Source organism: Stigmatopora argus, chromosome 18 (genome assembly GCF_051989625.1).
Source record: "Stigmatopora argus isolate UIUO_Sarg chromosome 18, RoL_Sarg_1.0, whole genome shotgun sequence".
NCBI lineage: Eukaryota > Metazoa > Chordata > Actinopteri > Syngnathiformes > Syngnathidae > Stigmatopora > Stigmatopora argus.
In genome coordinates, this window is record NC_135404.1 from 10,611,571 (window position 1) to 10,628,303 (window position 16,733).

Sequence of the window (16,733 nt, forward strand, 5' to 3'; positions counted from 1 at the left end):
CAAAGACGGCGAGAGGCGGCTGACGCTTTAGTCACCAGCGGGCTGCCAATTTGAAATAACCCACACAATCCCGTCTCATAAAAGATCCATTGGCGGACAAAATACGGTAATCCCAGAATATTATATGATAAAATCTGAACTATCCGACCCACGTTGTCTGGATTTATTGCCGCGTGGTGAAGCATCAAAGGTTCCGCCTACTTTGTACAGCGTGAAAAAAAAATCCTTCACGATTTATTACGGTCTGTTTATCTGTCTGGTATCTCAAAGTGTGATTTTGGCCTGTTTGGTCATGGGAGGGGAAAAGGACCCTTAGGCTTGGATAAAAAAATAGATTAAAAAAAACTCTGCTTTTAACCAAAATGCGTGATAAGATCTTTTTTTTCATGCTTCCAATTGTGATAGACAAGACTAATCAATAAAGCTACATTCATACCGGCTTCGTTTTGTCGCTCGCTTAGCCGAAACAACAAAAAATATCGCCTTTAACCTCATCATTTTACAACTTTTTTTTTCGCAATATTACTTCAAACTCTTAGTTTTACGCAAAAAGGAGTTTTGTGTTGACATGTCATCAAAAGTATCATCTCATGAAAGCAAACATCTTCCATTTAGCGAAATATATAAATAAGCAACTATAGACTATATTATTAATATTATTACAATGTACGACTTGTTTCTCATAACATTACGACTAATCTCGTAACAATGCGACTTTAATCTCGTAATATTACCATTCCTTTCTTGTAATATTAAAAAATAGATTCTGTTCGGCCTTTCTTTCTTTGGACTTTTGTCGAATGGAGTCACGTAAATGGGAAAACATTTGATTGGTCGCTTCGCCGTCGTCGCTCAAGTCTATTACCAACTTGGCCACGTCCTCTGCGGCGTGAAAATGTGACCTGCGACGACATGGGCGTGGCCTATTGGCTCGCTCAAACTGTCGCAAAGCCGCCTGTCGCCCTTCCACGCACCATGACAGTGAATTTGTTTAGAAACCCATTGGACGACCAGAAAAATACGCAGCCGGTCCGAACGCGGCACTGGAGTAGAAGGCGGGGCTTTTGTTTTGTCTCGACGGACTACTGAACAAAATGGTGAAGGACGGCAACATAGAACTTGGACCGCAACGAAAATGAGAACCTTGAAATATCTTCCTTCAACGGTTTCCATTCCAAATAGTTTTAAAGAATCAAAACAATCCAAAAGGTGTATGCATACGCGCAAAAAGCAGAAAGACAAGAGTGATTACATACAGCGTCGCTCTGATAATGAGCCATTGTTACAGACTAAAAATAACCAACGTGGGGGGATCGGTGCAAAGCTGGTGAGAACATATGATGTCACACAGTAGCAGCCACAAAAAGCTAAACATTAGTTACCAGCAGTAAGGCCCAAAATTCCTATATTCAATTCACGTCTAATGCTCTCAGATTTGAAACCCAGCCTGCAATACCATACACTTTGTCATCTGCTTTTCTCAGGCAACCAACAAACGATCACTTTTCTTTCTCTTCAGTTCAATGATTTTCCAACTTTGACTCAATATTCCTCTCGTTCATAACAGTCCTAAAGTCCAACCGACGCGAGCGGAATAACGGGGAGGGAGCGAGGGGCCAACTGCGGCCTTTGACGTCAGAGCACACTCACGTACGCAAACATTTGGCGTGATCACACTGAGAGGGACGCGCCGCTGAGTCGCTTTAATTAAAGGGTGACAAAGCCCGGAGTGGCGGAATCAAATGTGTTTGCTGCGATGACGACGAATGAAGGACACCAGGCAACGCCACGTTTACGTTGACGTTGAATTCCTATGAAGCAGGTGTCCAATATTTTCACTGCCTGAGATTTAGGTCATAAATATTTGTGAAAATTCTGTTGAAACCTCCCTGTTTTTTTCCACTATTTTTTTTTAAGTCATGGAGTTGAGACGACTTCAAATGCAACTTTTCAGAGAAAAAAAAAGTGCTGAAACGCTGCTGTGACCAAAGTGACGACGCGCCTGTAATTTGACAACTTGACAAAAGTGGCACGCACATCCACACTCCTCACTTTGATCAAAGAGCCCCAAAAATAAGGTTTCATCTGCTAAGGGACCAACAAAAAAAACAGGTATGATCTCGCCATCTATGATGGGATAAATATAACTATTAAAAAAAAGAAACCTACCCTGACAACACTCCTATTGCGGATGGATCAATGTGACCTACAACTTGGATATTTAACCATAAAATATATATATATATATATACACATATATATAGAGTAACAACATGGGACTAATTGTTTTGCAAGACTTGTAGTTTTCTATTTATGGGGCAATTTGACCTAGAGTAGAACTAGAATATTGAAGCAATAGAAATGACATTTTTACCATTCCACTTTTTTTCCAGCTAGAAAAATGATCTAAAAAGCCCAAATATATATTAAAAAAATCTTACAGGTTAATTTGTCTGGTTACAAAACAAAAGGAGCCTTACAAATGGCTGCCTAAGTGATTGGAGAATTTACTAAATAAAAAGGGGGCCAATTTCAATTTTAGATTGATTTTATGGTGGACTAATTAAGAAACTAAGGGTAACTTAATTCAGGGATTAACCAATGTATTTTTTGAACGGGCAGAATAACAGGATGGCTAAATCATAGTGAGAATGTATCAGCATGAATCATGTTTCCATAAAAGCTTCCAGGATGTGGTGCGCCCTAGTGGCTGCCTACGAAACCCCAACTGCAAAAGCAACTCCATAGCACACAAACAGCAAAACCCGAAGTTTAAAAGCGAGGGGATTAAAAAGCTCACCTGTGAGCTTCTTGACGGCCTGCAGTCGAACACCGAGCGCCTGGTGACCGAGCAGCGGCGACGAGGGCAACGAGCGAGACACGCCCTCCATGATGCGGATGTGTTGGACGCCCTCGGCCATGGAGAGCGGCGGTGGCGGCGGCGGAAAGGCGGAGAAGTAATCCGCCTCAAAGGCGCAGTCGCCGTCTAAGCTGCCACCTGAAGAACGGTAGAGGCCATGTTTTAGGTAAGGATATTTTTGCGTAAAAAAAACTGTCGATACCGAGAAAAAGTATTAAGGCGAGGGGAAAAAAGTAGATCCAAATGTCTTCTTTCCATCCAGTTTAAATAGAGTGGCACCAAAGGTTGCAAACATATTACGTTTGAACAAACAATTTTGCATAAATAAAGTTGTCCAGCGAATGAAGTTGGTCACCCAATGTTAAGGTTTGAGCTATTTTATTATACATGTAGAAATGTTGTAAAAACTTGCTCTATAATTTTGTTTTATAATGGAAAAAATATATAAAACAATGTTAACATGAGTAATAAGGTGGCTAAGTCATTAATAATTGCTCCAATTATTATTATTATTATTTTTTTAAACAGTCACTCACTCAACGATCCAAATGTCAACTTTTGAATAGCTTTTGCAGTACATCCGTGTGTCAAAGTGGCGGCCCGGGGGCCAAATCTGGCCCACCGCATCATTTTGTGTGGCCCGGGAAAGTAAATCATGAGTGCCGACTTTCTGTTTTAGGATCAAATTAAAATGAAAAGTATAGATGTATATTACATTTCCTGATTTTTCACACTTTTAAATCAATAATTGTAATTTTTTAATCCATTTTTTCTATGTTTTTAGTTCAAAAATCATTTTGTAAAATCTAAAAATATATTAAAAAAGCTAAAATAAACATTGTTTTAGATTTAAAAAAAACTAAATATTCAGGGCTTTTAATCCAGTTCTTTTAATCCATTAAAAAAAAAAAAATCTAAATATTATATCTAAAATGGTCCGGCCCACGTGAAATCAAGTTGACGTTAAAGCGGCCCGCGAACCAACACGAGTCTGACACCCTTGGACTACGCGAACGTGACCCCGTAGAGAGGGCAGGGCGGCAGGACGACAGGCTGCACGTACGCACGACCGTGTTTCACTTTCCACGGAACACGCATGCAAGCTTAACAAACAGACACATGATTATAAACATGATGCAACTACAGACCAGCGTTTTCCTTCAAAAAATGATTATGTCAATAGAAATTCAATGCTTCAGTAGGGCTGCATATTTTACAAAACGTTTGAGACTCTAGGACGCCACCTCTAATGTCGTTAATAGTAGAAGTCTGGTTATGCAAGTAAGGGGGGGGAGTGGGGAGGATTTTAGTGTGATATAATGTAATAATGACATGTTTAGGCCGCTGCATGACCCCAAACAAACAAACGCCCACACTGGTCAAAGTGTTCCAAACATGAACAAGGACGGGGGAGGGTGTGACGGAATGGAGTGAGTTAGGGTTGGTGGGGGGGGGGAACAAGGTAATTACACAAAATGTTTCCGTCTTTTTTCCCCCTGCTAAATACACTTTCCTGTACACCTACTGCAGTTCAAAAAGTAAATACAAGAACAATTTTTTTTTTAAATCTTGATTGCCTCATACTATTGAGTACAATATTCTTGTTGCTGATTAATATTAGAAATACAAAAGGGGAAAAAAATATTTTCTGGAGAAATATTGCCTAATCATGCAGGCTTTAAAAGTCATTTTCTTTGACATTGCTACATTGAACATTGCAGACAGACAATTGTTGCAGATAAACATTGTCAGTATCCCTACTTCAAAAAGAGTTAATATTTCAAATTTAATCATCTTCAAAAGGTGCAAAGATGTATTATTAAGTTCATTTTATAGACTTATTCTTTGTTACACATAATTTTTCTCGTGTCACATGTTTGCTATTGATGAAGAAACTTTGAGAAGATTTGGATTTTGTATTCTATTTTCAAATTCAATTCTTATGTGACTTGGTGAACTCCAGTAGAAGTTTAAAGATTAAAGTTCTTAATTGACAGTTTTTAACAACATGGATTTAAGGCTGTGTTGTTATGCTTCACATAAACTCAACTTGCACTTCATCTGCACATGCTATTTATTCTCTGCTACATTTTAATAGAATGTGATTTAAATTACTTTAACCTTTAAAAATATCTAAGTTATGACAGAGCATTGTGCTTTTACTATATTTTTTTTATAAACACTTGTGGATACTTGCTAATGTTCACCTTCAATTCTGTCTAAACATCGGCGTGATACTTTGATTCACTTGCAAAAAGTGCTTACCTTGTCCAAAGTAGCTCAACTGAGGGTCTAGACCGGCCGAGCGGGGGTCTCCGAGGTCCTCGCTCCCGCCATCTGCGAAGAACGAGCAAAATGAATAGGACGGCGATTGAGCGCGGCGGCGTTGACGTGCCGCGGAAACGACTCGGGGGCCCGTAAGCACGCCGCCGCTCGCACGCTCCTCGCCGACCATCCACGTGTGGGACCTCAAGATGCCGAGCAGACTGCCCACGCACAGACCCTCCACCCCCTTCCCGCCGGGGCCCGAGCGGCCCCCGATCGTGGAGAAAGTGAAGCGAGCCGCCAAGCTCCACTTTCTCCTCCTTCTCCCGCTCGCCATGGCGTAAAACCCGGTAAGACCGGAGGAACGACAGGCGACTGAATCCCAGGTCGGATCCACATGCGAGTGATCAATGACGGGCGAGGGATGGAGCGCCCGGAATGAACCACGGCGGAAGAGGGCGGGAGTTTGGCTGCTCTCGTCCTCGGATTGTTTGTTGTGATGAAGCGCAATGATCACCACGAGTTAAATCGCCGCGAGCGGGCAGACGCCGATCGACAGAGATTGCTTCCGTGGTCGCTGGTCTGCCGCTACGAAGGACGATGGAAAGAAAAATAGCATTTGTGGGCCGGATCGGACTGACTAGCAAGCTACTTTCGGCACGTGGGACGCAGGTTTGACACCCCTTGTTAAATTTAAATGAAATAGAGCGTAGAGGGAGAATCAGTCTCTAGAACAGCATTTGGCCTCACTGGTGGAAAGATCAAGCCGGTCGATCATCAGATACAAACAGCCCGAGGGGTGGGCTGGGGTGGGGGGTGCGCGTGGGAACTGAGCCGGCAGGAGATTGACACCAATGTACGAGGCTACAAAAACACCGCCATTGCCGTTGATTCCAGAAAAAAACAGAATAATGAACATTTAGTGATTTTTTTAGGTCAAAATGCTGACTGTTCATGCCAAACTTAAAGGGGCTGTGAAATACTGCAGTTTATGTCTTGGCCACGCCCACGAGAAATTTCCAAACATATGATGTCACACCCAGAATGAGTTGCAGATTTTGCTAGCATGCCACTCATCGGCTTTCTATTCTCTCGTTGCGGTCGGTGGTGAGGTTCTGTCTGGAAAACTAGAAATGATCATCAATTCTGGTTGTGATGTCATCACTAGAACTGCTGATGCACTGTTTTGATGATGAAACCTTAAAAAAACAGCCAGATTTGAGTGCCAAATTCATTTCCTACATGAGCGCAATCATTTTTGTTTTGTTTACCATTTCATATGACCTTTAGACTTAAACGAAGCCTAGTTTTTCGTGATCGCGATTGGTCAAAAGGCACAAGAAAAGTCAACGGGCCTTTGCCAAGTTTCGTCTTTTCTTCCTTTGTCCAAATGGCTTCAGACTGGAGGATCGGGTCTTTAGTGCATATTTATCGGGGGGAGAATAAGTCCATTCTTCAGCACAGATCTCTCTCTTGTTTCCTAATCACAATAGGATGTTGTGGCAGGCAGACAAGTGGCCTATTTCTGCGGGTGGGGAGGAGGAGGAGGAGGAGGAGGACCCCTGACTGAGGGAGGACACAGACGCGTCTTCATGCCAGCCGAGGACACAAGACAAAACATGTGGCGGCTCCTCCAGAGGAACACAAGTCAAGTCAGAGCGACACAATTTGGCCTCTGTCCGCCTCCGACGTGACGGCACACTCGCTGGAGTCGGACGGCTTTTCTTTCAGGTGACGGAATTGCTTGGGAACATTTGATAGCGGGACAAAGAGTTATTATGGGACAAGTGGCAAGGGCACGTGACCCAGTTAAACTGTTTTACCACACTCCAAAAAATGTCTGACATTTTATTTCTAATACAATTGTTGTTTCTATTAAAAAAATGTTTTTTTTATATCTGATAATCCATAATACTGTTTCATTTGTTATGGTATTGTCTTTCTGGTTGTTTGTTGACAACATTTTTAGTAAATGCGAGTAAGTTTTTTTTGTTAAATAATTGTGAATTCTTCATTGTAATAGTTTTAAGTCATTTTAAAAGTAATTTTATAGCAAATATTACATATGGATTGTATTTCATTTTTTATATGGGCATTTTTTTGTGAGTTTTATGAGTTTTTTTCATCCAACTATGATGTGTTTTGGTCTGAAATTTCTGTATTTTACGGTTTCAAAGATATTATTGCATATATAAGGTTTAATAATTTGGATATCACATCATTAGATATTTAATTTTTCTGTAACTGTTGGAAAGAATATATTCTAACAATTCTGTGGTTTCATTTTGGCGCAGCAAATATTTGTGTCATGTTTGTGAAATTATTTTATATTTAACCTGGCTTTTTGAATTCTTGGAATAATATTCATTGGTGTAAAATATTTTTATTCAATACAATAGTAATTTACTACATTGCCAAAAATTAGCATTGTTCTAAAATTCTGTCAACTATTTCCATATTATTGCTTGCATTTTGTATCTAATATTTTTGAACACTCAACGAATACAGTAGCTTAATGTGTATATAAAATGTGGAATGAAGGAACGACATAAGTCAACGTCACCGTTTTTTGATTGGCTACTTGGCAGTAATAAAGTATATTGATGGAGCGTGTTGGCAATGTCAGATATATGTTAAAAAAAAAACATCGACTCCTACACTGGCACAGGAAGCTGTGTCGCAAGTGGGTGGTCTTGGTTTTGAAAAGAAAATAATAATAATTTTGAAAATGAATAGAAGCTGGCGAGGCTTCCAGTACATCACTGTGTTGTTACATCACACGCGGCAAAAATAGACTCGCGCAAGGAAATGCAAGCGCGAGGAAAAAAAGAATAATAATAAAACATCAAGACGGATGCTTTTGGTCACTTTGCTCTCATTGTTGCTGCAATGGCGAGGACTCTATATGGAGCAGCACAGTGGTTAAGTGGTTATAGCGGCTGCCTCACAACTCTGATGCTCCAGTGTTTGAAATTTGGCTCACGTCAACTTGATTTTAGACCATTTTAGATGTAATATTTAGATTTTTTTTTAATAAATGGATTATAAGAACTGGATTAAAAGCCATGAATATTTAGTTTTTTATAGATCTAAAACAATGTTTATTTAGCTTTTTTAAATATTTTTAGATTTTACAAAATGATTTTTGAACTAAACACGTAAAAAATGGATTAAAAAAATTATAATTATTGATTTAAAAGGAGGAAAATCAGGAAATTGAATATACATCTATACCCTACTACTATAATATATATATTTTTTTTAATAAATGGATTATAAGAACTGGATTAAAAGCCCTGGATATTCAGTTATTTATAGATCTAAAACAATATTTATTTGAGCTTTTTTTATATATATTTTTACATTTTACAAAATGATTTTTGAACTAAAAACACAGAAAAAAAATTGATTAAAAAATTACAATTTGATTTAAAAGGGGGAAAATCAGGAAATTGAATATACATATACTCTTCATTTTAATTTGATCCTAAAAGTCAGCACTCATGATTTACTTTCCCGGGCCGCACAAAATGATGCGGCGGGCCAGATTTGGTCCCCGGGCCGCCACTTTGAAATCATGTTTTTTTTAAGTAGAAATTATCATTATTAAAGGAATTGTCATTATTTTGCAAGCCAGTCCGAGTCACCTGATTTACAGGATTTGCCGATATGCAAAAGTTTGGTCAGCCACTTAGATAAATTAACGTATTTGAGTTGGGGTTTCCTTAACTTACATGTGTATAAAATCAAAAATAAAGAATAATATAAATATATAAATGTAGTCAAGGACTGTGATGAATTGAGCTATTTTTAGTTGAGACTTTAAAACTACGTCAAACTAATTAAATCCCATCTAAATTCAGTCAGAAGCCCATTTCCGATCACCCGGATATCTCTTTCCGACACCTAAATGACAATATTTTTTTCTCTGCCCCAGGCCTTCTAATCAAAATGAAAAATGGTACGGAGGCATCAAGCGCCACCACGCTCTGCCAAATGAAGCTCTGGAGACGGCGCGTCGGATTGCGAGCGGCGTGCGCTGATGACGGCGAGCACAAGAGGATGGCGACGTGGGCGAGAGTGGAACCTGACAAATAAGGCGAATGGGAAGGAGTCGGCCGGGATGAAAGTGGCGATGGAGGAGGAGGAGTAGGAGGAGGAAGAAGAGGAGGAGGAGGAGGAAGATGAATGAAGACGCAAACGTAACGAGAAGGCCGACTCGGAGTTTAGGAGGGCTAAAGAGAGACTCGAGGATGTGGCCGAGACTCATTAACCTGATCTCCTGCTCCTCCTTTTGTTCTCCGCAAATGTCGGAGTGGGCGGGAGGAAAAAAACCACCTATACTCTTGTCATTTGTCTTCTCGTTAGCAACTAACATCGTGTATAGGGATGTCTTCTTTCCGATCATCGTCATTGGATTGAAAAGGTTTCTAAGATTGCAGTGAATGGCAGCAATAGAAGTTCGTCTGAGTGGACGTCCTCCATTTAATTAAAGTTTATTGGTGCAAAAGCACGACAAGAAGGCAACATTTCTACTTTTATGGATGACTTTTAAAAAATGGAATAAATCAAGAAGGTGGTCCATTCTAAGCAGAAACGATGTATGTTTTCTTTTTTGTCCCTTGTTAAAAAGAAGGGTGCAAAGATTTTGGGGTCAAAATATGTATTGCACCAAAAGGTAAACTAGGAATCCAAAAACAAATATTGCCACATTAGTGATTAATTTTCATAAAATAGTCAACATGAGAGTCCAGACAGCAATTATTATCAAAAAAGGTTTTGGTATACTTTCATCCACTAAATGTACAGAAAATTAAAAAAACAACAACTAAAATATCATTTCAATTTAGCTTCAAGACTTACAAAGTGTCACTTCTACGCAGTTCATGTACTTCCAGATGAGTTTCCTTATTTAAAAACTAACCATAGTAGACTTAAAATGATAGATTTTTAGTTTAAATTGGACAAACTAAATCATACCTTATCGTTTTAGCTGGAAATACTTTCCCTTGAGAACAAAAAAAATATCTACTGTAGACTAATAACCCTAACATCTACCAAAACATGCTCTATAAAGACAATAAATCAGAGAGTAAGATTTGGCCATTTGTAAAAAGGTGTGGCTCTCCAGTCAAGTTAATCCGACGGACACACACTGGAATCAAACGACGGTCCTGAACAAAACAAGATCACTTCAAAGCCAGTTTGAGATGAAGACGGCAAACACGAGGCGCCAAGAGATGCACGACGAGATCTCAGCTGCCAATAAATCCTGCCAAATGATCAACAGATGAGCGAGCGCCTGCTCCATCCTCGCTTTGCCTCACCCTTTCACCCTTTCACCCATTCCCCATACAAGCAGATCTCACCTTGGTCAGCCGAGTGCCTGGTCGCCCCGAGCCGTAAAAATCCTGCGCCATAGCGAGGCAAGGCGAGGCGAGATACCGACACAAAAGGATCGGACGCCGGGCAGGGGACCGAGGCGGAGTACCGGATGGAAGCGAGAGAGGAGCGAGTGAGCGAGAGGGAGAGAGAGGACAAAAGATGAAGAAGAAGGAGGAGGAGGAGGAGGACGGACCAGACAAGCCCGGAGAGGAGAGAATGTGAGCGGCGGGCGAAGGGAGCGCCAGGTGTCAGGACGCATCCACTCAACGAGTCGCGCTTCAGCTCACACGCACAAACACACGCAGGCGGAAACAAGCTCTCACCCGCCTCCCCCCTTCGCCGTCATCCTCCGCTTCTTCCGCCAGCAGCAGAATTCCTTCACTGGTTCGTCAACAGCACCGCGTTTCCAGTCACTCATACCCATCCATATTGCACGTATATTCATCACTTGGCCATTTATCTGATACTTTTGGGTTGTCGTTTCTCCTGACAATATATTTGTATACGTTCATTATGGTGTTGGTCTTCTGTCATTGTCAAAAACACAATTTTTCCAAGTAAAACGGCAGGTCGTGCTAACATTTTGTGGCGCGCAATGACGCTGTGATCAGAGCGCGGAGGAGGAGACGGATGGGCATTGCATCTTCTTCTTCTCCTTTTGTACCCACGCGGCACGCTGCCCACATGCTTCTGGTAAAAAAAATATATGGACCTAGTGCACTTCCCTATTGTTGAAAACTAACGTGTCGCAGTGCGTGTGCGGTCGTTTGGTCGCCGGTCTTTTGGTCGCCGTCTTTTGGTCGCCAGTCTTTTGGTCGCCCGGACCCAAACAACCGGCGACCAAATGTCCGGCGACCAAAAGTCAGGCGACAAAACAAGGTAAAACAACACGGTCTACGCATCAATAAAAGCCAACATTGGCCATGAGCAGTTTGACTGAGCCGACGTGTGAGTGTAGAAGAGTTTGTATGTACATGCGTTGTCCCTTTAAGAAGCGACGTCCGTCAGGGTCTTAACAAGTTCTCCAACAAAACACAATAAAAGTACGGGACATTTTGAGCTTTTCTTTAGCCTAATAATTAATAGGGCATTAAGTATAACTAAATAGTAATTCGCAGTTTGTATTTAGGGAATTTGAGCAACGATTTAAATGGTAATTATCAATAACCTTCCGGGCGACCAAACGACCGAGTACCGTCGCAGTGGCATGACGGCAAACATTTCAGAATACGTTCCCTGCATATTCATATCTGGTCAGTCTTGTCATTAATTTTGGACAATGTCAACCTTTTGAGACTTGTTGTCAGTACGGGATATCAATGATATTGGACTCATTCAATCCTGGCCACAAGTCCACGTTCCCTCCATTCATGGCGCTCTTTCCTTAGTGGGGAGGCCCAGGAAGGAAGCGTAACGTCTGTGGATCAGCAGGCACCAATCTGTCACTCGCTGGATTGTCTCCAGAGGCTCCCATCGTGCGGTGCTGACGTGTATCGGCGAGGACGGTGGCGATCTACTCATGGTCCTCGTGTGCAGAAATGCTAGAAACAGCTCACGTTCCCGTCAGCACAAATACCGATAGCAGTGTTGCACCATTAAAATGGCGTCATCGGTAACAGGGAGTACTGGGAAATCATGTGCCCATGTTGAGCAACATTACTTTCCCAGATCCATTTTCCCAAACAATCCCATTTTTGTTTGCACGTCATCTTTCAACAGTTACAAACTTGCCTGCTAGCCACAAAGCAGCAGATTGTTTATTATTATTATTATTATTATTATTATTATTGTCTATCTATGAGTCAAGTAAAAAAGTCGTGCGGTTCGAGTGCGTGGCATTAAAAAAAACTTGAATGACGCCATTTGTTCTTTCCCGACTAACCGACAAGCTGAGATATTTTTTCTTTTTCTATCACTTGCTCACACTAATTAGCCATGCAAGTGCAAGTCGACCTTCAACCTTTTTTTCACACTTTCCAATCAAGCCACCAGCACTAATTGTCCTGTCCACAAACTCAGACTCGCTAGTACATGTGCCCACGTTCCCATGACGACCGGAAAGCGAGCGAACGCGGAACCTGTCGACCAATTCTCGTCAAAGTACGAACAAAAAAAACGACATCAGTACAGTGGGAAGCTGTTTTTTTGGACTTACCGCTGCTGCGACTCTTGCGGTTGGCCTTGCCCCCCGTCAGCAGCATCTTCAAGCTGTTCCGGAACATGGCGGGATGACCGGATGTGTTGGAGCACACCGCACCACAATCTGTTGAGGAAAGGAAATAATTATTTTGGTTTCATTATGCACCATTGCATTGATTTAATATGGACACGGAATGGACGTGGTGGTTATAATGGGTAGCACAATGGACATACAATAGAAAGACATATTTAGTCCAGAATAACTTTTTTACCGTTATGTGAATAGTTGTTGGCATGTCACCAATTTTTAACATTTTTAAATCAAAATATATATGTGTAGTATTAGGATAGTAGTTTGAAAAAGACTAAAGACAACCATAAATGTTTGCCAATGATGTGGATAGTCTTTTAGAAGTGTAGTTGTTGAATATAAAAAAGTATATTTTTAATTTATTCTTTTTTTATCATAACAAACGTTATTTTATTATATATGTATTCATGTTTGGTGCTGTGTTGTGGATCATCAGTGAAAAATGGCCAACTCGTTTACAATTACGATTAGTGTGGCTCCAGTTTTTTTAACTAGGTTTACAATGTCTTGTGTGTCTTGCGTCTGTCTTGCTACTGCAACCAAGAAATTTCCCGAATACGTGATGAAATAAATTCCAACCTAACCTACTGTGTTGACGATGTTATTTCCATTTATTGTGTTTTTATTTCTTTATATTTACAGATTGCAGAGCATTCTTTTTATAATGAATGCTTATTGTGATATATTTTTTAAACTGTGGCCTTTCGAAAACAGCATTTACTCACAACCTTTCCAAGGTAAAAATACAGTCTGGCGATTTGTTCCCTCATGAATGAAGTACCCAAACCGCGCTGTCATCTTCGACCGTGCGGCGGGCCTAAAACTATCAAAATGAGTAGGCGGGCCTGAATTTGATAAATCTACGCGCTTCCTTTAAAGTGGGTCACGACTTAACGACCGCAGTAAAGTGCAACCAATGGAGGGGGCCCCGCTTCAGACCGCCCCAGAAGATTCTTACTCATTGTGACGGAAGCCGGGCCAATAATAATAATAAAAATACGCACAGTGAACAATAGCGTCGTGGCTTTTGAGTGCGTGCGAACGATGCGCGATGACGAGAACACGGGGGAGGCGGCGATGCGTGCAAAGTCAGTGGAGCGACGTCCGCAGATCGTTGAATTTGCCCGGCTAGTGGTCACAAACGCTCGCAGGCCTCCATCTATTTCGGAGGGATGGAGACGAGAACGAGCGAGAGAGCCAAAAGCTGGAGGAGGACGCGAGGAGTGCGAGTGCTCGTTCCCACTCTCGCTGACCCGGCGTTCCGGCCACCCGAAGGCAAGCCAAGAAAAGCGGCACGACGGGGCGACCGAGTGCGTCAGCGGATGCGGACCAACGAGGGAGCGCCATTCAGCCCAGGATGACTTGAAATTTCTTTCTCGCCATCCTTTTCTGCCAATACCTATTTGCATCGATGCGTGCCGGCCGGACTAGAACAAAAGCGGGGATGCTCGCAGCAGGTGCGAGCAGGCCGCCACCCTCCCCCCAAAGGTCCGCCCGTCTGCCCCGGCCATTAATTACCGGGCTTACTCGCGATCGATAAAGCGGCTTTAATGGCAAAGGGCAGGTTGGCGGGGCACCCCCGTTGGATCTACTCCGGTTACCCAATGGCCCGTGAATTCAAAGTCTTAGAAGAACAAATGCAGATGCAATCGGGGTGGGGTGGTTGGCCAAGGCACGATTCCAGAGGGAAAACACTGACCGAGTTAGCGCTTTGTGTTATTTTTGTGTCATCTAAATTTAATGAACAGTCTTAAAGTTACTGACAATTGTGGAACAGACAAAACTCAAACTACATGCGAACACATTGCGACAAAAGAGGAGTTTTCATTACATGGCTCATGAAATCAATCGACGATATCCTATTATTCAACAATTATAGTAGAAAAAAACAAGTTACCGTATTTTCACGACTATAAGGCGCACTGCATTATAAGGCGCACCCTCAATGAATGACATATTTAATTTTTTTTCCATATATAAAGCACACTGGATTATAAGGCATCCTGTCTATTTTGGAGAAAATTTAAGACTTTTAAGTGCGCCTTATAGTCGTGAAAATACGGTATTTGTAAATGGACTGTCAGTGAAAACCTGGCTTTCATTCTTAAAGCATGCATGAGTTAACATTGTGAAAAATCTTGGTCTATTTTGTCGTCTACTGTTTGGTTGCTTCATTAAACAGGGACTTCTTTTTAAAACTATACATTGATTCCGGCATACCGATTTCTGATTGGGATACAAATTGTATAACAATATCGCTATAATGTCCTCATTGAAACCCTATTGGGGACAAGAAAGCCTAACCCAGGGTGGCAACAATACTTTGAAAGCCCAACTGTTGAAACAGGAACCTTTAAAACTTGAGCAGCGATCAAAATCAGTACTTGAAAACATCCACTAGACTTCATTCGAAACCTCATCCTTGTTTTGAATGCTCATGAAGGCTAGAAGACCTGCTTTGAAAAACGACTACACTTTTCTGGCTTGTTGCCAAGCCAAGTATTGCTTTCAATGCAATGTTGGGCTTGAAGTGAATTACTGAAGTGAATAACGACTACATGACATAACAATACAAACCCACAATAAAAACACTACTCAACTATTTCAAGTGACATTTCTCAAAGAACATGCCTGACAACACACACGCACACCCGACAAACACACTGGTACCAACATTCCCGGGTAATTTAATATCTCGTTGAATTATTAATGCTGACTTACTGCCTCTAAATACTGGGCTACTCTGAACCACTGTAACTTCTTGCTTTTTACAGCACGAGCTCTTTTGTTTGCCTCTTTACGAGCAGAAGTGAATGTGTCGCTTTCACCGACAATTTATTACCGGTAAAAGTGCAGCAATGGACCGGTGTTTCTAAATAAAAAGCACGCTGACGAATGAGAATCAATGTCAGAGGGCCATCTGTGACCAACACGCGGAAAAGCACATTTGGCAAAGGTTTGTGTGTGTGTGTGTTTGTGTGTGGGTGTGTGTGTGTGTATGTGTGTGTGTGTGTAAGTGTCGACAGATGTGCGCTACACACACACGGCAGAACATACAAAAAAAGAAACACTAGATTTCAAATCCAATCTTTTGGATCGATGTGTGTCGTGATAGAAACGGACTATAAAGCCCTAAATTTAAACCCCCAACCCTAGTTTAGGATCTTACTGCTAGTTTTGGGGGGGGGTGTTCATTCTTCCCATTAAACCAGCTCAAAAATAATTGGAAAAAAGATCCTATCGAGGAAAAATAAAAAAGATCCAAGCGTGACTAACCACGACGAGATCAGAGATGGAGTTCTTGGAGGTTAAACCGGATTGTGCAATTAATCCCGCTCGTATATCCACTCGGCTAGGAGAGTGGTCGCCGCTACACCTGCCGGTGGCTCGGAGGGGAAAAAAACGACAAAAGCGGCACAGAGCTAAGTGACATTGTCGGTCGGCGTTGGCCAACAAGGTGTCCGTCAGGTCCGCTTGCGTATTTGCATAAATTTGGCTGAAGACGGCTGCCCTTGTGCTGCCCTGAACAAACAGGGCAGCGATTCAGGAGGAGGAGGAAGAGGAGGAGGAGGAAGAAGAGATGGCATGCTTATGGAATGGGGCGGGAAGGTCACAGCGCTCATGGCAGGTAATCAACGCCGGCGCACATTTGCATGAGGATGTGGAAGAAAAACGACTGGCTTGAATGAACATGATGCCGAGTTGAGAGCGGTCGCTGTTTTGTGTTCACGTCGACTATTAAATCACCAAATTTGAAGTCCGCCATGTAATGTAAAAATAAGTCATATTAGGCATTCGCTTTCTCCTAGGACTACGCCAAAAGTCGTTTTGTGTTGATACACCACGGAAAGTGTCAGCCCCTGAAATCAAACAATAAACAGATTACAATTTAATCCTGCAGTTAAACTGTATGATTTGATTTGTGTACTACTACGACTTTAATTTATGACGTTTCTCTTGCATGACTGCATTACACACTTTAATACCCTAATA

General features: G+C 41.7%; 1 protein-coding gene across 1 annotated transcript in view; it reads right to left on the reverse strand.

The window, feature by feature from the left end:
* tanc2b (tetratricopeptide repeat, ankyrin repeat and coiled-coil containing 2b) overlaps positions 1-16,733 on the reverse strand; it is a 72,175-nt gene that overhangs the window by 40,575 nt on the left and 14,867 nt on the right. Inside the window, exons 2-4 of the mRNA XM_077626042.1 lie at positions 12,666-12,773; positions 5,126-5,197; positions 2,801-2,998 (exon numbers count right to left, since the gene is read on the reverse strand). Of these exons, the coding sequence (XP_077482168.1) occupies positions 2,801-2,998; positions 5,126-5,197; positions 12,666-12,732 (337 nt within the window). The 5' untranslated portion in view covers positions 12,733-12,773. The remainder of the gene's footprint in view (positions 1-2,800; positions 2,999-5,125; positions 5,198-12,665; positions 12,774-16,733) is intronic.